Source organism: Lissotriton vulgaris, chromosome 4_1 (genome assembly GCF_964263255.1).
Source record: "Lissotriton vulgaris chromosome 4_1, aLisVul1.2, whole genome shotgun sequence".
NCBI lineage: Eukaryota > Metazoa > Chordata > Amphibia > Caudata > Salamandridae > Lissotriton > Lissotriton vulgaris.
This window is the reverse complement of record NC_141691.1, coordinates 2,092,542,996-2,092,565,210: the sequence shown is the minus strand read 5'-3', so window position 1 is coordinate 2,092,565,210 and position 22,215 is coordinate 2,092,542,996. Positions and strand designations below refer to the sequence as shown.

The window sequence follows — 22,215 nt, the reverse complement described above, 5'->3', positions numbered from 1 at the left end:
TGACCCCTTGCAGGTGCATTAGGTCAAAGGATAACTCATTGGTGCATAGGTGAGGGTTCTTGCCAGCCACTCCCTCGAGGGACACTGTGCACTGAGCTGGGGTGGCACTCCAGACATCTGCGGCTCCTGCAATGCACACTAAGGGACCCCTGGGACTGCTTAGTCAGAAACACTGACAAGCAACGTTGTGTTGCCAGAGGGAGGACACTAATGCTCTGCTCCCTCCTATTCTCCAGTATTGTTTAGCATAGCTGCATGGACTGCTGCCTGGGGCCCTTGGCAGACTAGAGGCATATTGTGAGGTAGTGTGCCGGAGGTGACTGTTCTTTGGGGTGTTGCTTGAGGGAGGCAGAAGATGAGTCTAGGAGGCCCTTTGCCATCCCCAAGGTGCTTGTAAGTTAATGAATATGCCCAGAGCTGCATATGGTTGGCAGCCTAGAGAGCACCTCTTCACTTGGAGAACACTATGGTGGCCTACAGGAGCGCTCAGTGTGTGTGACACCCCTACTTGAGACTACTAGTGTTCGCTGCCCGGGACCTGCATTGGCTTGTACAAGTTTGCCTCTCCCTCCTGCATGCTTTGGGCCGGCACCCACGATCTACTGGACACCCATAGGACCTCATGATGGGACACTGCCAGAGACTAAAAGATGACGCCTCAGCAGGGGCCCCACAAGAGGGGATCAAGCTGGACACCTGAGGTGGTGAAGCATTGCAGCATTATAGCAATGATAGACATTTCTAGTGAGTAATTGGAGGGCAGTATTCACTCCATAACTGTTCAAATGGTCCTCATACAATAGGATCTTTGTCCAGACCCTGTTGTTAAAATGATAAACATGGATCGCCACCTCAACAACCTGGATGCACGCACTCACTGATTGGAGGCCAAGCTTGATGATCAGGAGGGTAAGGCATGCCACAACAATACTCAAATTGTTGGATTGGCAGAGAGAGTGGAGGAGGAGTGCAAGTTTGGCTTCCTGGAGGACTGACTGCAGGAGGTCGTGGCTCAGGAGGGCGTATCTAGAGGATGAGCTGGAACATGCACACAGTGTACCTGCCAGGCCGCCCCTGCCTGGACTCCCCGACCGGTAATCACCAGTTTGATGTATTCCAACTACAGGTACTTTCTTCTTCAGCAGACATGCAGCAAGTGTTCCTTCATTGTAGAGAATGCCAAGGACTCCTTCTATCTGGATTTCATCTTCAGGGTCAGATCTTGAGGGCCTCAGTCACTGCCGTGAGGAAGAGACTCCGGAAATGGAGTATGCCCACTGCCCTGATGTTCCTCATGCACTTGAGGGTGCAGACAGAAGGCAAGACTCCTTTCATCAGAGACCCAGATTTGACGTGCAACTGGCTGGAACTTTTTGATGTGACGACCCAGCAACCAGCACCGACGGAGCAATCCATGTCACAGCAGTCAAGGCATAAGTAGTCCCACAGGTGTGGAGGGCACCCATTGTCTTAGCAACAGGTGGGCGCAGAGCAAACGAGGGTGGTGGAGGTGGCAGCCTCTTTAGTATCCGGAGAGGGATCACCACATCCTGCGTTGTGGTCATGCAGGGGATCATCCTCGAGCTCAGCGATCTCTGTGATACCAGTCTGGAGAATACTTGCAGGTGAGCATCATTTCCATCAACCCTAAATTTCACTTGAGACTCTCTACTGAAGAACAATAATCCTGAAATGCATGTCTAGAGTTACACAGCATGAGCTGTAGCAACAATGGTAAATACTAAAGACTTTCAGCTGAAGTGAGTGTTATCATGCACTATATTTACCACACTACCTCTGGACATATTGTGTGTTGATATGCCAGGCAGTGTGCTTCCTCCTCCTTTTGTGAATCTCTCCAAATTGATTACCTTGATTTGCTTATGGTGGGTTGTGCCAGTGTTAATGGCATATTATTATGCAGCGTGAACTTTCCCTACCAGTAAGGGGACTAACTGAAATTGCTTTGGGATCTTCATCCTGGGTGATCTCCTGTAATGAAATAGTGGGACCATTAGCACTAGACCTTTGCATTCTGCTATTCAAGTGGCGAATTTCACTGTGTTTCAGACACCTTATGTAACTGTTTTGGCTATTTTGTTAATGTGTGATATAATATTGCAATTCCAATTCAAGTTTTTGTTGAACTTCAGACACCCTGTGGGTAACAGTCCCCATATTTGTTCAGACTCCAGTTTCACACTTCTGACACCTTGTGCAGGCACCCCCCCTCTGAGATATAACAATATGTCTAATTGGAGTGTTCTTTCCACGTCATTATTGAAATTCTTAATGATTTGTTTTTAGGATTGGCCTGAAAATATTAACACCAAAACTCTCTATTGTTTTCCCTGTTGATGCGGCTAGTGTTGTTTGTTCTTCTTTCCACAAGCCACCTATTATGAGGAAACAATCGCGTCAGCCGCTAATTTCACTAGAGAAACCTTCCTCATTGCCAAAAAGCTACTCAAAGTTCCTGGCCCTCCTGGTGTATCGGACCCCTCAGGTGTCTGTTGCAATGAACATGCGGAATACTTTGCTACCAAAGTACAAAACATCCTCAAGCATCTCCCCCAAAAAGGCAGCCACACTTCATTCGAGGATACATATGGGGATGGGCATAAAACCAAAAATCAATTGGATACCTTTACCTCGATGACACAGGAATCCTTCCTAGCCATCTTGTCATCAGTAAAAAGTGGGTCGCCACTAGACCCTGCACCTCGAATAGTCCTGAAACTGGTTGCACCAAGAATTGCCCCCTTTGCCACTTGTCTGATTAATGCTTTACTGTCCATGGGTTCGCCCCCTAATTGGAAAAAGGCTATGGTAAAAGCGCTGTTAAAAAAAAACAATTTGGATCGAGGCGACTTGGGTACCAATCGCCCCATCTAGCTTCTCCCTGGAATCATCAAGATGGCGGAGAAATACGTGAACCATACACTCTCCGCGTTCCTAGAATCCAATCATTTGCTCCACCAGCCACGGTAAGCAGTGGGATTACCTGCTGGGCGGTGACGTGGGGAGGGGGAGGGGCAGGGTGGGGGGGTTGTAATGTATGGATTACGGAGTTTTACAGGTAAGTAAACATTTAAATAAATAAAATGAATTTTGTTGCGCACACTGCATCGCATTTGGGGATGTAGTGCACTCAACGAAATTCGTTGCAGGTACTTCCACTGCCGTCCGCGGCTGTGCCCCACCTCTCCCAAACTTGACTCAGGAGGGTCATCAGCTATAATCCTCTTTGACTTGAGCACGGCCTTCGATACGGTGAACCACCCTATCTTGGTTCACTGCCTCAGGAGTGCAGGAGTGAATGGCACAGCCCTACTATGGCTACAATCTTTCCTTGAAGAATGATTCTTCCAGGTTTTTTAAGTTGACACCACCTCAAATCATATTCCTTTACAGTGTGGAGCTCCTCAGGGTTCATCCTTGAGTCCCACTCTTTTTCATGTCTATATGGCCCATTGGCGGATATTGTGTCCTCCTTCGGAAATCATATAGTAACTGGTTGTAGCATTGAATTATCCCGACCAGTCTCCACTCCTGCCTCAAGGAAGTTGCTAAGTGGATGAGTCTGTCTCACCTAAAACTTAATGGCGTAAAAACTGAGCTTATGATTCTCGGTAACCCTCTAAACTTTAAAGCAAGCACTATGTGGCTGGCTAGTATGGGCCAAGCCAGCCTCAAAACAGAGATAAAAAGTCTGGGAATCTGGCTGGACTAAAACCTTACTTTTAAAGTACAGGCTAGGAAGATGTCTGCCTCATGTTATGGCTTGCTTAGAAGCAAAAAACTGTTGATCCTGGCAATATTTCTTTCAAGCATAGACTATGGCAATGCCCTTTGCCTAGGGGCACCGAAATTAGTGATTGTGAAACTGCAGGTTGTACAAAAATGTGCAGCAAGACTGCTGACAGGGACCCCCAATTGTTGTTCAGCAAGGTTCGTGTTATGCTCCCTCCATTGGCTCCAGGTGCAACAGAGAATTAACTTTAAGGCCCTCTGCGTTGCCCATAAGTCTCTGGAAAAGAGCGGACCTCCCAACAATAAAGCCTTGATTTTCCCCTACAGGACAAATAGGTAACTTTGCTTTGATGAGCTCCACCTAGCAGTGGTCCCTAGGATCAAGAAGGCCAGAAGTGGCGGATGGCTTTTCTTATATAATGCCGACAGACTTTGTAAAACCCTTCTGCTGGATCTTTGTAGGGAATCCAAGCACCTCACCTTCCGAAAACAGTTAAAAACTTGGCTTTTCAACTAAGTTGTCTGTTCTTCTAGTTACGGTGTCAGCGCTGGGATGCTCCCGGGTAGCCATGTGCTATGTTAAAGCCATTTCATTGATTCATTCTTTCCCCCCCTTTGATTCCATCTCTTTGTCTCCCCTAGAATGCTTGTCTACAGTTCAGATTTCTTTGAGAAAAAGAAGCAGAGGCACAGATGAGTATGTTGTGGCATTTCCCTACTTTTCTTCGCTGAGTCTATCTTTGATTTAACATCTGTTACTGGTATTAATCTGTTCTCCTTTTCCTTATAGAGGCTTTACTTTATTCTGTTCCCTTATAATTTGCTATAGAGGTCCTAGTTCCCCTTTCCTCCTAATTGGTGTGGTTTGATCTTCATTTGATATCCTGCATTATATATGTACTGTTTTCCAGCCCTGCACCCTTCAACCCTATGTAGGCTCACTAATGTGAGCAAGCCGTGATTATCCTGGAGAGTGGCAGTTCTGAGGGCCTCTCTAGAGAACGTCGTCCACAGGAGGCTTTTCGGCAGGTGGTATGGCTTCCTATCACAGGGGTGTCTGTTTTGCCCTGGGTGGATGCTGCAAGACTCCATCTTCTTTGCTTGGCTCCTCTTCCTCTCGACTCTGCGTTATTTCTCTGCATCATTTTCTCCAGCGCGCCATTCCCCTTCCTTTTCCTCCAACCTACTAAACTGGTTTCTCTCTGTAGTCTATTCTATATCTCATTTTTCTCTGTCTTTTCTCTCTTGTAATTACTGTATTTTGTTTTTCAGGAACCGGAGTATTGGCAGTCAGGGAGATATCAAGTAAGTCATCATCTTTATTTACCACCCCCAGCTACCCCAGAGCTATAGGAGATAATTAAATCACTACTGGAATGTACATCCTACTGCTCTCACCTGGAACGATTCCTACCCAATATTTCTTATGTTTGAAAGGCTCTTCCAGTGACAGATGTGTCTCTTAAAAGGAGAGCAATGTCTATATGATTCATATTGAGATAATGTAAAAACATTTTCTATTTAACATAGAGTTGTATCCTAAAATTGGGGTACTCTTTGAGGGGGATGGTAAATCCTCCCAAGCAATAACTACAATCCTTGTCAGGGTGAATCACCAGATGAATCTCTCCATAACCCTCTGGTACCTTGGTACAAAAATGGTCAGACTAAACTTAGAGGCAATGTGTAAAATATCTGTGTGGCAAATAAGCAGTAATAAAGTGAAAATACAACACAATAATAATCCCACACATTTGAGAAATCTAGAGTAAAATGTTATAATTAAAATGAGACCAAAAAGAAAAATATTCAATCAGGAGAATCAGAGATAACCAATTTCATATATTTGCTAAGTAAGATGCATAAAAGAAAAAAAGCAAGTCGTGGTCATCTGACCATGCTAAACCAGAGGAAAGTCACTAGTTTAAGCTGACCAGGATGGAGTATGGGCTGGGTAGAGGAATTTGGTTAGTCTAGCTGAAAATGTTACCTTCTTAAAGTCTGGTGGAAAGAGTCCAGTTCACGGTAGAGGAGGCATGAGGAGCAGGGAGAGTGTCACAGATGAAGAACAGTTCAGGTGTCATGGATGGTTATCAAGTTAGGGTGAAGATCTTGTCGGGCATCGCGGATTGTTGTTGCTGAAGCTTTATGTTGACAGGCACGAGGGGTGGTCGTTGCTGTAGTGTGAAGTGCATATCTCGTGTCACCAGTCATTACTTGTATCGATATAGCACAAAGAGTCGGGTTACTCCATACTTTGCACTGATGGTCGCCGTAGTTGGCAAAATCTCACCACAAACGCTGACTGCTCCATTTTCTTTAGGGGAGTGCACTTCAATGTTAACCAAAACCACAATTTCACCACGAATGCTGACTGCTCCATTTTCTTAGGGGAGTGCACTTCAATGTCAACCAAAATCCCCAGACCTGGAACCTCTTGGGGATCAGGTACTCAATCTAGCAGAGGCCAACAGAGCTCAGGCAGTTTCAGCTGTAGGTCCAGGCTGGCCCAGTTGCAACAGGTCAGCTGGGCCATTGCAGGGAGGTCTCTGGAACTTGTTGTGTCCCTGTATCTCTGACAGGTCAGCTAACTTACTGTTAGAGTCACTCAGGTTGCCTGGGTCTTTCTTCTTAGACAGCGTGGCTAGCCTAATGCAGCACAGCAGTGCTCTGGCAGTAGTCTTTATTCTTTAGTATCCACAAGTCCAGGAGTGTACTGAAAAGTTAGTCTGAGTGTCCAATTTTTATACCTGGCGGTAGCTTTGACGTGACATAAACGTTTAAACTTCCCCATCTGGTTCTGGAATTTCCTTCTTTCCCCTGCCCTGTCTCCAAGGGATCAGGGTGGCCATAAGTAGTGTGAAATTCTCTGTGAGTATATTTAGGCAGTCACTCTGAAATGTAATTGGAGCAGGGAAAGCTTCAGCCACTCTCATCCTGACAGGATGGCCCATCCTGCCAACATCTGGTCCCCCTTTGTTATACTGTCTGGGGGAATGCACAAAGGCCAACTTCCAACTACACCTAGTCATGTGACCCAGGATACAGGCTACAAGCTCCAAATGGTTAGTAGAAGAAAATTCCATCTTTCCAAAAGTGACATTTTAAGTATTGTCACTTAAAACACAACTTCACCATTAAAGGAGGGTTTAAATTACCATTCAGTTAAGTATAAATATGCCATCTCTACCTGTTACCAAACAATAGTTATCACTTATTAAATGCATTGAGATAACCCAATATTATCTTTTGGGAGAGGTATCAATTACAGTGGTGAAATTAATTTAGATGTTTTTCACTATCAGGACATGTAAAACTTTAAAAACACATGTCCCACTTTTAAATACACTGCACCCTACGCTTTGTTTGGGGTTACTTATATTCTTAAAAAGGAAGGTTTAGGCCTGGCAAAAGCTTGGAAACAGGATTCGAGTCTCGGTTTTGGGTCAGCACCATGTGATTCTGGTTAAATCACTTAATCTCTCTGTGCTTACCAAAAATGTATGTATTCTTGTGTAAAGTAACTGAAAGAGCTCCAATAATGAATGAGTCTTTGTAAAGCGTTCCAATAATAACTTTCTTTGGTGTTTGTGTATTAAACTGCATAAAAAATAAGGGGGAAGGAATGGTGCCCAAGAGCAGCTGCTGAGTCTTAGGAGTCTTGTGGGCTTTAGAACACTGCCCGAGGGCAGAATTGCGGGGTGGCAGACATTATTAAACAGATAGGGAAAGAGGAAGGGCAATACCAGACACAAGGGGAGTGGGAGGGGCTGCAGTGCCTCATGCACTCAATGCAACCAGCTATATGAGATCTTTCCTGCAGCTTTCCAGCTGATCAATTATAATTGAACCTGTCATGGCCTCTGCTGGTGGCTTCTACTGTAGTTAGTCTTAACACTGAACTGCTGTACACCATATGAAGAGACCCTTGGCTGTACTCTCCCTAAGTATACTCTAACCAACATCTTTACATATTTTGAAACCTTGAACTTCAAAACCTTAGGATGAAAAGATCTCTGAAGGACCTGGACCAACCTGCCTGATGAAAGCGCTATGTTCTGTTATGCAGATTCTTAGGGAGAAGCATCATTCAGCAGGGTGTTCTGGTACTAAGCAGGTGTGAGCCTAATCAAACCTAATGTTTAGTGGGATTTCTAAGAAAGGCATGTCTTTAGCTTCTTGGGATATTAAGAAAGAGGATCTTTTGTGAAGTGGAAGTTTATTATATGCATTAGGAGCCATTCAGGAGAAGATTTAACCTCCTGATCAGGTTTTCTGGATGAATGGAGGTACCTGGAAGATTAGTGAAAGCAGATGTGGTTGGTGAGCTATGCTGGGTCAATGTAGTGTTGTACCATGAAAGTGTTGTTGAGGAGTTTCAATTGTGCTATTTGTGTATGGGGAGCAAGTGGACTCCGTCAGATGTCGGGTGATATGAGTGCAAAGTGGGATAGTTCGAGTGATTTTTGTCTTTAAGTTCTAAATGCTTTGCAACCTTCTGGCAAGTTCTTTTTTTATCCCAGCATAGAGGGTGTTCCAGTGGTCTAGCTTGAATGCAGGAATCTGAGCTGCTGGACAGCTCTTCATATTTATTTAGGTTTCTGGCCTGGCAAGAAGGATTGAAGAGGTCCCAGACTTCTGTGGCATGCCTGTGTATGGAGCTTAGATTGAGGAGGATGCAGTTCAGTGGTTCGTGTGTAATGACATCCAGTAGGCTGGGGGCTGCTGCTGGGGTCCGAAGGTGGGTGAAGGTGCAGCAGCAGTGTCGGCATGAGATCAGGCCTTGGTTGTCGCTCGGCGTCGAAAGCTGACAGTTGTTGCTGCGCTGGCGAATGGTGTACAGGGTGCTTCCCTCTGAGATGACCACTTCACTGTAAATGTGGCATATCTTAGTCCCAGCAAGCACTGTTTTTCAAAAGTCCAAAATGGAGACAATCTCTCCTTGAGGTTCAAGTCTGGCTAAGCCTACTCAACGGTGTGACTAACTTTCACCTCCTTTCTCTTACCAGCCCCTCCCCTAATTAAAAAGGCTCCCAACTGGGGGTGCAGGAAATGGAAAGGACTGGTTTCTGTCTCAACTGCCTTTTCCCCATTGAAGACCAGTTGTCTATGCAGCCCTCTTTCTGCTCCGGCATCTGCTGCTGCAGATCTCCTCTTGTATTCTTCGTCTCAGCCCATCACTCCTCACAGCTCATTGAGGCTGCTTGGCTCGGGCTGTCAAAAGCTGATGAATCAGGAAAGGCTACTAAAGGGCTGATTTTAAGTAACTTTAGAAAAGTAGTCCTGAAACTACTTTTTTGTAATAGTTATAATAAATGGAAAGTTGTTTGATAGGTTGAGAAATATTATTTTGACATGCTAAAAATGCCCACCACTGAGAAGAAATCACTTCACTTACAGTTTGTTTTAAAGTTCACACCACAATGTCACATGTGCCCCTAAACAATGTGTTGCTATTTGGTACCCCCACCGCTTTGACAGCAGCCATGTTTTGTTTGTAAAGTTATCTAAACTGCATAAGATACATCTGTCTCACTATGCAAAGGTATAAGACTGTTTTTCTCCGTTATATAGATGTACAGAGAGCTTGCCGCAAGCCAGTTTACATAACTGTGTAAGGACTGTGGCGAGGAAAGCTGGATTTGCAATAAAGATGTTCACCAACAAGTAATAAGGTCACCTCAGAGTACCTAGAATTGGGTCACATACTAATTTGCAAGTATTGGCAATAGCAAAATGCGTACTATTCCTATGTTGCGCAAGGACATGCTTTCCCATATGGATTGCAGGTAACACTCTGTAGTTTTTGTTTGTTAGAATGGTATTGATTTCGTGTTCAGCATATATTGGAATGTTTTGGTAACCACCACGGTGCAGTTATCATGTTATAGGACCCAGTGATTGGTGAGGTGATGCAATGAGGGTATTTGAGAGATAGATGTACAGGTAATATATGGGATAAAGTAACCCCTGTTGTACATTGTAAGGAGATTGCAAGTAAAGGAGAAGTTTATTTATGAAGTCATGGAAGCCGGAGGTGACTTGCAATATCCTTATAATGTACAGCAAAGGATATAATATTCTTCATCACTCTTCACAGAAGCCACCTAAACCAATAGAGCATGATTAGGTGTAGGTCCGTTAAATCGGACCGATGTGTAAATCCCTGTTTACAAACTGTCCATAAGTTTGAGTTTTATTTTATTTAACACATCTAATAATTATCAGTTGCATATAATAGCTCAACCTTCATAAAATGTAGCAGGTCAAATCTGCTGAACTTTCACTATGGAAATTGTATGGTATCAGGGCCAGCTTTAGTGCTGATTGCACCCTGTGCGACAATGTTTTTTGGTGTCCCCCAATGACCACTTTTGCCATGAATTCCCTCAATACCACCCTCTACCAGTGCCCCTCAACTCTCCATAACCACTCTCTCTCAGATGTATTTGATTTGTTTTATTGCTCCAATCATACCAATGTAGGGTGTCAGCACTTTACATCAGACAGACATTACATAGAGACAATCAATCAAACATCTGTAAATCAGTGTATAGGAACCATTACAAAAGACAGAAGACTAAAAGGTTTATGAGTCACACGTCATCCATACTGGTAGGCAGTATGATTTAAGAGGGTTTGGTCTAGAGAAGCGCAAACTCAGAATTTAAGATGTAGCACATGTCTCTTTAACAATAACAATTGATTTCTAACCAAATTAGGCTTTTTTGCAACATTAGGATAATGAAAGACTGGGGGGAAATGATGAGTTCTAGTCTATACCTTGCATATTAACCCTCTACGCTACCTTATGATGAGTCAAAACTTCCACTAGACAAAACTCATCCCTCTCCAAGAAGAACATTAATCCATCATAAAGCCAACAAAACAAATTCAGCAAAACAGGAGGTGTGAAGTCAAAAGTCAGCACCAAGGTTGTCAGTTCTAACATCACTTTTACTTACTGTTATTCCTATAAGAAGCTATGCATTCATTCAATCTTTGTCTGATGAAGCAACAAGCCTCTGGACTTCCCTCTCAGTGAAGCCTCAAAACATCTGCTTGAAACTGGAATCCCGAAATCTCCATGTCATGCCACTGAATGGTAGCCACACTATCATATACACTGACAAGTGCAGCCCTCCTGTAATTAAGCACAGCACCAAAATTTCAATTAGAGACATATTTGGAACCCAAGCTCATCCAACGATACATAATGATGTTATGTACGTTTAAGCAATTTTATCTTCACCCTACTCCTTGCTTGAATGCAGATGTGCGACTCTGTAGTAGTATCTCTCTAGTCATCTCACTAGGCACTACAACTCTACTGGCATTCTCCAGGCACATCCAATCAAACACCATAGTCAGTAGAATGATGCACATAATCTATGTTAATACTTGAATTAACCTCAGCACACTGGTAATTACTCAGGCCGCATCTCAGTAAAGCATTATTTTGCACAGCACGTCACCTCAGTTATAACCCAGACATACACTACTCACTCTTAACCCTGCTTAAATAGGATAGTCTAACCCAATTGTTCAGGCCAGGTCCTCCCTTTTCTAGATCACAAGCAACCCAAGACAGGTTTTGCTCTGTTTTGGGCTCATCAATAGGGTGTAACTTTGTTCCAGTGGCACAGTGACAGTGAGCATGGAACTCCCTTAGGGTTGCTGCCTCTCCAAAATAAATATATAGGTGATTAGGTCCGTATTTTAACAATCGGCAAAGTGATACGTCACAAGAACTCATCTTTATTAATTTGTTATATGGCTTTCGATTCTTTGTTTACTTTACTTATCAGTCAAAGAACTCTAAAGCATGCTTCAAATTGCTTTCTTCTTATATTTTCTGCTTGCTGTATGCACTGATAGGGTGGGAAATACTAACTCTGGGATATTTTTGTAATTGTTGTACCAGCTGGGACATTAAAATACCAGTACTAACTGTAGAAAACCGGCCAGGTGGCAAACCAGGACCCACCTCTGGGCATAGTCACGGGGGCTGATACTACTGTCAAATTATTTTAGTTGGAATGGTACATGCCTATTGAATTGAAATTTATGCAGAACATTATTATGGATGTACTTAATTTCAGTGTGTTAAATGTATGTGTGCTATTGTATGGCCTTATGCTGAAACAATAAAGAATACCGACTGACTGACCAGGCCACATATTAAGATCAACACAGTGGGCTTTAAAACACAGCTTCACGTTTCCATGTGTATCTTGACTGAATCATCCTAAGTGTTGGTGTTTGAGGCCCTCCTCCACCCACAGGTTTCACCCGCGCCTCATCCCTGGTGGTTCAGTGGGCCTCTGTCTCCATTCTTTCGCTCGATTTTTTTTTTCCACTCGTTTTTCCCTCACTTCTATCTCCCCTCTTCACTCTCCTTCTGGGTCTTTCCTCCATTTTCTGTTGTTTTCCCCTCATTTCAAGCTGCCCCTTCACTCCCCTTCTGTGTCTTTCCTTCATTTTTCACTTGTTTTTTACCCTCATCTCAATCTCCCCCTTTCACTCTCCTTCTGTGTCCTTTGTGTCTTTCCTCCAAACTTTCTTGCACTTTTGCTGCCTTATTTGCACGCTTCTCTCTCTTTTTGCCTTTTTTCTTCTGCCTTTTTCAGCCTGTTTTTCCCCATCGCTGCTGCCCCTGCGGCCCCTCCCCCCCAGTAGGACCAGTCTAACCGGCCCAATCCAGCTCTCCTCCCTGCTCCCACCTCACAGCTGCCCAGCCCTGCCGGACCCTTACTTAATGGTGGCCGCGCCGCGCCAAAGGCAAGCCCATCTTCGTCCGTCTGTGACCCGACTGCGACCAGCGCCAGGAACGATGGATCTCTGCACTGCCAACGCTGCGAACCAGCAGCACTCCACGCTCTCAACCCAGGCCGCAACAACAACTGCAACCTAGCATCACCAGCCAACACCCACGGACCCTTCAGCTGTCACCACTGCTGGCACACCTGCAGTACCGCCAAGAACACTGACCCAGCGTAACCTGCCTGCAAGAACACAACCAAACCAAAGACCCTGCAATGCACCCTCCTCAACGTTCGATCCCTCCACAAACACGCCACCGAAAACTGGGACCTCCTTGACAGCACCACCCCGTTCGTAGCATTCTTTACCGAAACCTTGAACAACACCACCTCAGGATCGGACACCGCCATTGCCACTCCCCAAGGATACAAGATGTCCAGGATGGTTACTCCCATGAACTTACCATCGATGCGTCCACTTCACCTTCAGAACACCCATAATCCACAGACACCAGCACCTGCTTCCACAGAGAAACTGTACCAGAATAACTGGCGACCAGCTAACCTCATCACTCAGCAACTCCACCACAACTATTGCGGAAAATGACGACCCCAACACCGCAGCCCGAACCCTGCACAGATGGATCTCTGACAGTGCCAACACCATAGCCCCCCTCAATAAAAACGACAACACCCACGCCGAGAAAGCTAGATGTTTCACCACCAAACTTTGAGAGTCCAACGCACTTGCGGCTGCCTTGAAAAGGCCTGGAGAAACACCAAATCCACAGAAGCCCACAACAACTTCAGAGCCGCCACCAGCACCCGCCACCAACTCATCAGAAAAATGAGGAAAAAAGTGATTGAAGGCCGAATCTACACCCATGCACACAACAGCAAAGAACTCTTCAACATCATCAAGGAGTTCGCCCAACCCACCACCGAGTCCACCAACATCCCTCCCTCACAAGACCTCTGCGACAAACCCAGCACCTTTTTCCACCACAAAATCAAGAGCATCTACGACAACTTTGACGAAGACAACCAACACACTGAACCCTCACCAAACACCCCCGACAACCTGAGACCAGCGATCGTCAACTGGACAGCCCTCACCACCGAAGACACACTGAAGACGAACTCAATTCACACCTGGCCCACAAGGGCGCCTGCCCCCACCACATTTTCAACAAAGCCGCCAACACTATCGCACCCATGCTCTGCCACACCATCAACCGCTCCCTGGCAACCGCCTTGTTCTTTGACGACTGGAAGCATGCCAAGATCAACCCCCTCCTGAAAATACCTTTGGTGGACCTCACCAACCTCAAAAACGACAAACCCATCTCTCTGCTCCTGTTCCCAGCGAAAGTCTCGAGAAAGCCATCAACAGCCAACTCGCCACATTTATCGAAGAGCACAAAATCCTCGACTCCTCCCAATACGGCTTCATAAAAAACCACAGTACGGAAACACCCCTCCTCACCGCAGCAGATGACATCCGTACCTTACTGGACAAAGGAGAAACAGCAGCCCTCATCTTCCTCGACCTCTCAGCGGCGTTCGACACAGTCTCTCACCGCACCCTAATATCAGAATCCACGATGCAGGGATCCAAGACAAGGCCCTCGACTGGATCCGCTCCTTCTTCTCCGGCAGAATGCAGCGAGTCAGAGTCCCCCCTTTCCTCTCAGACCATACACCTACCACCTGCGGAGTCCCCCAGGGGTCCTCCCTCAGCCCCACGCTCTTCAACGTCTACATGGCTCCGCTCGCCCCCATGAACCTACGTACTAAAGATTGTGTCATACGCAGACACCCAACTCATCCTCCCCCTATCCAACAAACCCAACACCGCCAGACACAACTTTCGAGAAGGCATGGAAGCCGTTACCAAATAGATAAAAAACAGCTGTCTACAACTAAACACCAACAAAACGGAAGTACTCATCATGGACCCAAACCCCAAACTGGATCGACACCTGGTGGACCCCCAGACCTCGGAAGCCCACTCAACCCCACGGACCAGTCAGGTAACCTGGGAATCATCCTGGACTCAGAGCTCAAAATGGACCGCCATATCAACTCCGTCTCTTTCTCCTCCTTCCACACCCTCCGTCTCCAACATAAGACCTTCAAATGGATCCCCATCAAACACAGAAAGACTGTCACTCATGCACTGGTCACCAGCAGACTCGACTACAGAAATGCACTCTATGCCGGAATAAACAAAAACCTCACCCGCAAGCTACAGAACATCCAAAACGCCGCCGCAAGACTGGTCCTCAACCTGCCAAGACACTGCCACATCTCCCAGCACCTGCGCACACTCCACTGGCTCCCCATCGAAGCTAGAGTCACCTTCAAGATGCTAACCCACACTCACAAGGCCCTCCAAGACACCAGAGCAGCATACCTGAACAGCCGACTCAAATTCCACGGACCCCAAAGGACCCTACGATCAGCCCAGCTCTCCTATGCCGTCGTACCCCGCACCAGAAATACCAGATCGGGATGCCGCTCCTTCTCCTTCCGCATGGCCAGAGCCTGGAACGACCTTCCGCTCCACCTAAGACAGAGAACATCGCTCCCCATCTTCGCAAGAAATCTGAAAACCTAGCACTTCGACAGACCCCCCTCCTTGATGTACTGGAACCAGCAACCCCCCAACCCCCATAGGCTTGAGACACTTACAGGTGAGTAGTCGTTCTTAACAAACACCTGATTGAAAATAGGGTGCTTGGTTGTGTAAAGTAGAACATTTGCATATTTAAACTGGTAAGGCAATAGTTGAAGCCTAGAACACGTAAAAGTACATATTATAAACTTGACTCCGTGACTTTTTACAGAAAATGACTGAAATAGAAATTCATAAACTACTTCTCTTATTTATTTCAAGTCCAATTTATAGTTAAAGTTAGTTTTTTAAAAGACATTTAGCAAAAGTAACTTTATAAAGTGACCCTTTCCCTGGATAAAGACCCTGGAGGCTAGTTTGCATTAGGTCTGCAGCAGCTGCGCAGCCAGTGCCGCATTAATAAGGAGTAGAACCTGCTCCCAGAGCAGAAACAATAGAAGTGTAAGGTATTACTTGGTAAAGGAACCCTTTGTTCCCCTAGCCAGGCTGGCACAAGCCTAGTAAGAAGGGAACTACTCAAAGTGAGTGTTTTGAGTGATTAGAGAAGGGAGACTGCTCATTTCTATTGCCATGTCTCTCGATGGGCACACATGCCCTGTAGACAGAATGAAGGGTTTCTCAGTGTTAGAACTTAGCAGTAAAGTAAACTGTGGGATTGTTTTTAGTAGTACAGAAGTGGGTAGTGTTGCCCCTCAAATCTCGTATCCCGGACAAGTTAGTGTTATTATTCCTTGAGGTGGGTGATTACTCATTCAAACTAATATTTCACTTTCTATCATTGGCTGTGGTCTGATAGGAATGAGTTGTACCAATGAAGTGTTGTCTTCAATACATTTTCCCAATAGGTTAAGAAGAATTGAGTAATCTACTGTGTCAGAATATTATGATAGGCCTGGTAAGGTAAAAGGGCCTGATTGTCCTGCATTTACGGGAGACAGAATGTTTTGTTTAGTGCATGTGATTGCAGTTTGAGTGTCCCTCCTGTATATAAAATCTGATTGTCTATACTCTAATAAATTGTTTGTTTCAATGCAATCTGTACTTTACTATTGACCTCATGTGTTTGTTTAAAAGTGAAGTTTGAAAATACTCTGTATTTTAATAGCTCTAATGAGTCAGTAATGTATTACTTTATTAGTGGAGTTAGTATAGCTTCCTTTAACTTTATTTTTTAATTTCTGAGCTGGACGGAGGCCAAGAGTAGGGATATAGTTTAATTGCAGCACCTGAGCACATTTCCACTTAAAGTTTGTGGGTTTTATCTTGTTTATGATTTTGACCAAAAGCTTAAGACTCGTTGTTTAGGATGCCAGGGAGTGGGAATGAAAGCTTTGTATCTGGGGAAAGTGGCTGTCTCTTCTTTATCCTTGCGGTCTGACCTACTTTTTAACATTGGTTTCTTAAAGAAGATCTGTAGGTCTTCAAAACGTTGGCTGGATTTGACAGTTTAATTCTTTAGTGGTTGTGGGTTTAATATTCCCCAGAAATGTTTTTAAATAATTTTTTTGTTTGATTAAAGCTTGACTGATTGAGCTGGAAGTGTAAATAATTTTCTTTTTCTGGGTGGCCTTGCACTAATTTGTTGTGTAGGCTTTGCACTCACTTTTTGCTGTCCACCATCTCTCTTATCTGCAGTCTCTTTGCTTTTAGTTTATCTATGTTTTTGTTAAACCACTTATTAGTAGTCTTACTCTCATTTTTAAGAGAAGGGGTGAGTGTCTGTCTTGTTAATCTTAAAACAGAGAATTGAGTTGAGTAAATAGGCTATGCCAATGTCATTGTGAAAGGAGTCTGTCAATGTAGCTGTTGGGACCTTTCACCAGTGTTTTCAGAATATCAGTTTGGTTGTCCTTTGTATGTTTGGGCTTTAATGTTTCTTCTGTGAAGGTGATCAAACTCAAATCAGCCAAAAAGATGCTTAACTGCTAGATCTCAAGTACTGAGTACACATGAAAATCCCAGGTTGCAGGTTTGTCTAGTCCTGAGGGTTGATCATGAGGTACGTGGAGTGAACCCTAGGGGGTCTATATTTTCTCCAACTTGAACAGCTTGTTTATCATTTGCACTGTCTACTCAGATGTTTAAAGCGTTCAATAGCAAACACTCATTTACTTTTAATGTATTTATAGACTTGTTACCATTCAGTCAATGAAAGTATCCAGCCTCAAGGGACAAAGGGCCATATGTAGGTGGTCTAAATACCGGTCGGTAAGGGTGAAATTCGGTAAATTTCACCGTTACCGACTGGTATTTAGGCATTCGTGATGTAGGGAAAGATTCTGTATTTAGGTAAATACTGATTCCTTAATATGATTCCTAATTGGCCTTGCATTTAAGGAATCAGTTACACTGATTTCTTATATGCAATGTAGGAAGTACTTTTAAGAGTGCTTTTGGGCCTTAGGAATTCGTTCATTAATGCCACATATGCACATTTCAGGGGTGCAACATGGTGTCCTTTGGACACCCACGCACCCTTAAAATACCTCCCGGTATTACCGATTCGGTAATACGGACTTGGTAACACCGAATGTCTTCACATTCATTCCTATGGGCCTCCAAGCCCATAGGAATGAATGGGTAGGTATTCCTTATTACTAAATCGGTATTACCGATTCAGTAATAAGGAATATTAACGATTCAGCGTTTTTCACCGAACATTTACCTACATCACAAATACCGAATTCTTAATACCGAATCGGTAAAATTCGGTATTAAGAATTTGGCAATTACCTACATATGGCTCTAAGTTACAAACAATAGTACAGACAATAATAAACTAAAATGTAAAATACATTGACCAAACATTAAATGCAACATCGCTTAAACTAGATACATACTAAAAATTATATAGCAACTACCTTACAGAAGAATTCAGGGAATACTATTTAGGTTTAACTTTAAAATTGTGAACATTCACTACATGTTGTCTGGAGGGAGCTGATCCCAGAACTATGCACTGACTACACTGCGTAGTGTCCCCTCTGCACTCTCTATGTGCTATTTCAGAATGAGTCACATTAGTTCTAAGTTGAGTGTTAGGTTCTGGTGAGTTGCTGAAAGCAGAACTGATTCAACAGACATGCTGCCGAGACCGATACACGGCTTTCCAAACCACACACTGGACTCCTGTACTGGAAGCCAAATTAACTGTTCTTAAGAGACTGGAACTTTATCTTTTCTTTATGCCAAAAAATCATGTATTGCCCACTTCCGTGTTCTGCTTCCTCGAGGCTATCAGCATATATGTGACATATAGTCTTGAAAATAGAGTTGCCTGAATCAAACGAGTTAGTGATATTGTAGACAGAATTGGTACATTTTAAAGATTTATTCAAAAGAACATTAGTGGCTTTTACTGCTGCCAGGGCCTGCAGCTAAAATGGCAGCCCCATTTTGTAACAATTGATGAAAGAGTAAGAAGAAATGATGGCCTGGAAAGGTAATTGTGGAAGCCCTGCCTTGTCTTTTTGCAAGATTGCTGTTTTCGAAATCCACCTTTTTTGCATGTCAACCAAGATATCTCCCCTTTTACTGGACCCCATATTTTTGTTGGCTCCATATGTCTGTGCATGTTACCCCTGGTAACCTGTAGTGAAGGTCCTTATCACCCCTCTGAAAATAGGTAAATGTACCATTTTCCTTGTTGGAACATTTAACATGCCTATAGGCCCCTAATATTTGGTGTACAAAGTGCACTCAGGCCCTGAAAGTTGAAATTCCATTTGTGAACTGCAGCAGTTATTATGCCATCAACTAAAGTGACAGTGCAAACATGGCTCATGAACATTGTGTAGCATGACTGCTGCAGTGTCAACCTGCAGTACGACCTGGTAACCCCTTAACAAAGAGGTGGGTTGAATTCACAGACTTACACTCTGCAGAGTTAAATAATAAAATCTGTGAAATTCCACAAAGTAATGCCAAAGTATGGAAATATGTGTGTAGTGCTACAATTTAGTCGCAGTAGCACATGCAGTGCTGAAAAGCCAGTGTGAACGGCACCGTGTTGTGAAAAAGTACACACTACCATTTGAGTTGATTTTGCCGCCGTTCGAGTAGAAAATCTGCTCGAGCAGCAAACAAAGCACCTCGAGAAGCAGCCCTCTCATCATGACCTCTCGTGACCGCCCACTTTAGAAAATGACTCTTGGGGACGCCAAATCTCATTCCAGCTTATATTTGTGGAGCCTCGTGGGAAAATAATTCCACCATGTGGCGTTTGGTGAAATTTGGCCAGAACCCCCTGTTACAACAGTAACACAGAATCGCCATATTCTACCAATTGTGCTGGCGGAATTAAACATTTTGCCTACCCTTAATCTTACCCTCTTGAGATGCCCTCATATTCAGCTCCATTAGGACCGGCAGCTCTGAGGAAGAAACTGTCTTAAGTGGCTAAAATAACCCATTTTGACTAGTACATTTTGACCTTTGTCTTATGTGTAAGTCACCCAATGTACACCTTCTACAACAAAAAGTATTTTTTAAAGTAGAACCTGTAAAAAACAATTATGTTAGCATGTTCCTATAGTGACCAGACCCAAAAACCTGTTTTCACCGTAGCAGGCCTAGCTGCCCTATGTAGAAAACTAGAGTAAAGATTAAAAGATTAGTACTGTTAACTCAGGAAAGAGACCACAAGCCTAATTACGATGATAGTCAGCTTTTCGAGTCTCACCTCAGATTCAGTTTCGACCGCCGCATTATAATGCATGCAGTAGAAAGTGAACCCAGCAGGTCATTCAGGCTGGATTTCGATGGGCTCAAAGAGCCCGTCGGCCAGTCTGAGGCCTGCCCGTATGCCCAATGGCCGGCCTAGGGATTACGATGTCGATTCCAGACAGGCTTTCCATGTACGGATTTCTGAGATGGAAAGCATGTTGAAAAGTGACATTAGGGGCTCCTGGCAGGGCCCCCTTCTTCCTGCGGCCTCCAGTTGGGGGCAAAGGGTGACCCCTATTAATCCCTGCACTGTGTGCCAGGCACCCTCAGCTGCCTGCCAAGTGGTGCAGGGATTAACAGGAACATAAACACAAACCACTAGTGAAGGGTCCTAGGGCATATTTTCAGACCCCAACAAGATACTTAACAGACAAAAAGTGCCCATGGGTCTATAGTGGAAAAACCTAAATATGACATGAACCAGCAAAGTAAATACAGTGTGAGGATATTTAAGGTGTAGTTATTGAAAAAGGATACTCCTCGGTAAATAAGGATACCTATCAGTAGCTGTCCGATACCGCCCGAGTCATCATTTGGGCTTCCTCATACCATGTAACTTATATGTTCACCCATGAGCACTAGATGTGTATGTCGAATGGCTCAAAGTTAACAAGGTAGAGTGAGATCAGGGTATCAGATGATGTATAACCACTGATTTGCAGTGCAACAAAAAATGTGAAAAAAATGTGTGTGGTTAAAATTGGAGAAATTAGAGAAATTAGCAAGTTTAATAGAGTCCCTAGTGTTAATAACTCTAGCTATTGTGTAGTATTAGTTGGGGCAGTAAACAAATTCTTAAATCGAATGCCACAGAGCTCTCTGGCGAGATGTACCAGAACCCTTGTATTTTGTGCGAAGAAACATATAGAGGACAATTATCCCTCATCAATGCTTCATGGGAAGGTAGTAGTGTTGCCTCCTTCTTTGATGAATGTAGTTACGCTGCGCTGTAATTAGATCTAATATTCTCATTTACTGAGTAGCGCCTTTGTGATACAATGGAGGCTCTCATTGTTAAACAGTCAACTTAAGCTGAGCGGTAATTGGACCTAGTATACTCATGTACTCGGTTAGGCCCTTATGATACAATGGAAGCTCTCATTATTTAAACAGTCAGCTAAAGCCTCAAACAACCTCGCTGCCGACCTGCCCGCTTACTTAAATGGGCTTGCGCTCTGAAGTAATGTGACCCGACTTGGTCACCGCCGACTTACCTCTCCGTCGGTACTCCCGGCAATCAACTGAACCGTCTCGAGGAGGTAGTCGGCGGAGTGACGGCACCATCTTTATTCCCTGTGCGTGTAACTCCAGTCATGTGACCCGAGAACGTGTAATCGCGTCGCGGAGCTTCAAGGGAATGATGGGAGAGGTAGTTTTGTTATGCCCGATGTTAACAACAAGTCAAGAAGAGACAAATAAAAATAATAAACAATTTAAAGATTCAATTCTCTTCACGAAATTGGAGTAGTTCAAAAAAGACTTAGCCAGATACTATGCTGAGAAGATTTATCCCTATACAAGCGACACGTATGTCCCGCAGGATTTCAACAGGAATTGGCGAAGGGGGAAGTTGACGTACGGGACTTCCAGTTCTGCAGATATTTCAAGCGACTCAGACTCTTTCAGTAGAAGTAATACATCTACCAGGAATCAAGGAAGAGGAAACCAGCGGAGATGGAGAGGTAACAACCAAAATCAGTTCCCACAGTGGTGGCAACCTAACCCCTGGACATACATTGGCCCTATCTTTCCACAACAAATGGGGCCTTTTGTCCCTCAACAGTTCCCTACCGACTTTAATACGCAGCCTTTTTTAGGCTTTGGCCGAGGCAGGTCGAGAGGCAGGTGAAGAGGACAGCAAGCCAATGTTCATCGGAGCCCCCTGCCGCCATCAAGGGAACCCAGGAGCGGCAAGAAGATACTGCAGGAACAACCAGGACCCAGTGCCGGAACAGCCTAGTGATGAATCTAAGCACTAGGATTCTCACTGGAAATGAAGAGGCAGTACTGACTAGAGAGGACTGTGATTTGTAGCTACACATGAAAGCGATCCTTTTCAAACACGAATTGAAATGGCCAAATTCTTCGGAAAAATCAGACTTCATTGCTTCTTTTCCAAAAACAGAGAAGAGATGGATATAACAGATAGCAACACTGGCCTTAAGAAACAATCTACCTTCAATACACCTACAGTGGGTATGCCTGCTAAGGTTCTTGCTTTTAAACAGGCAGTAGAGAATGATATTTCCAGACTACGCAAAGAGGATAAACATTATTTTGTGAACCTCTCCAAAATTGAGCAAAGTGCTCTTCGGAGTCTTATGAATGATGAACAAT

At 44.3% G+C, this 22,215-nt stretch overlaps 1 protein-coding gene across 1 annotated transcript in view; it reads left to right on the top strand.

Annotated features, from left to right (window-relative positions):
• LOC147725107 (uncharacterized) overlaps window positions 1–22,215 on the top strand; it is a 352,179-nt gene that overhangs the window by 195,579 nt on the left and 134,385 nt on the right. Inside the window, exons 7-8 of the mRNA XM_086918171.1 lie at window positions 4,396–4,450; window positions 5,026–5,058. Coding sequence (XP_086774297.1) covers window positions 4,396–4,450; window positions 5,026–5,058 — 88 coding nt within the window. The remainder of the gene's footprint in view (window positions 1–4,395; window positions 4,451–5,025; window positions 5,059–22,215) is intronic.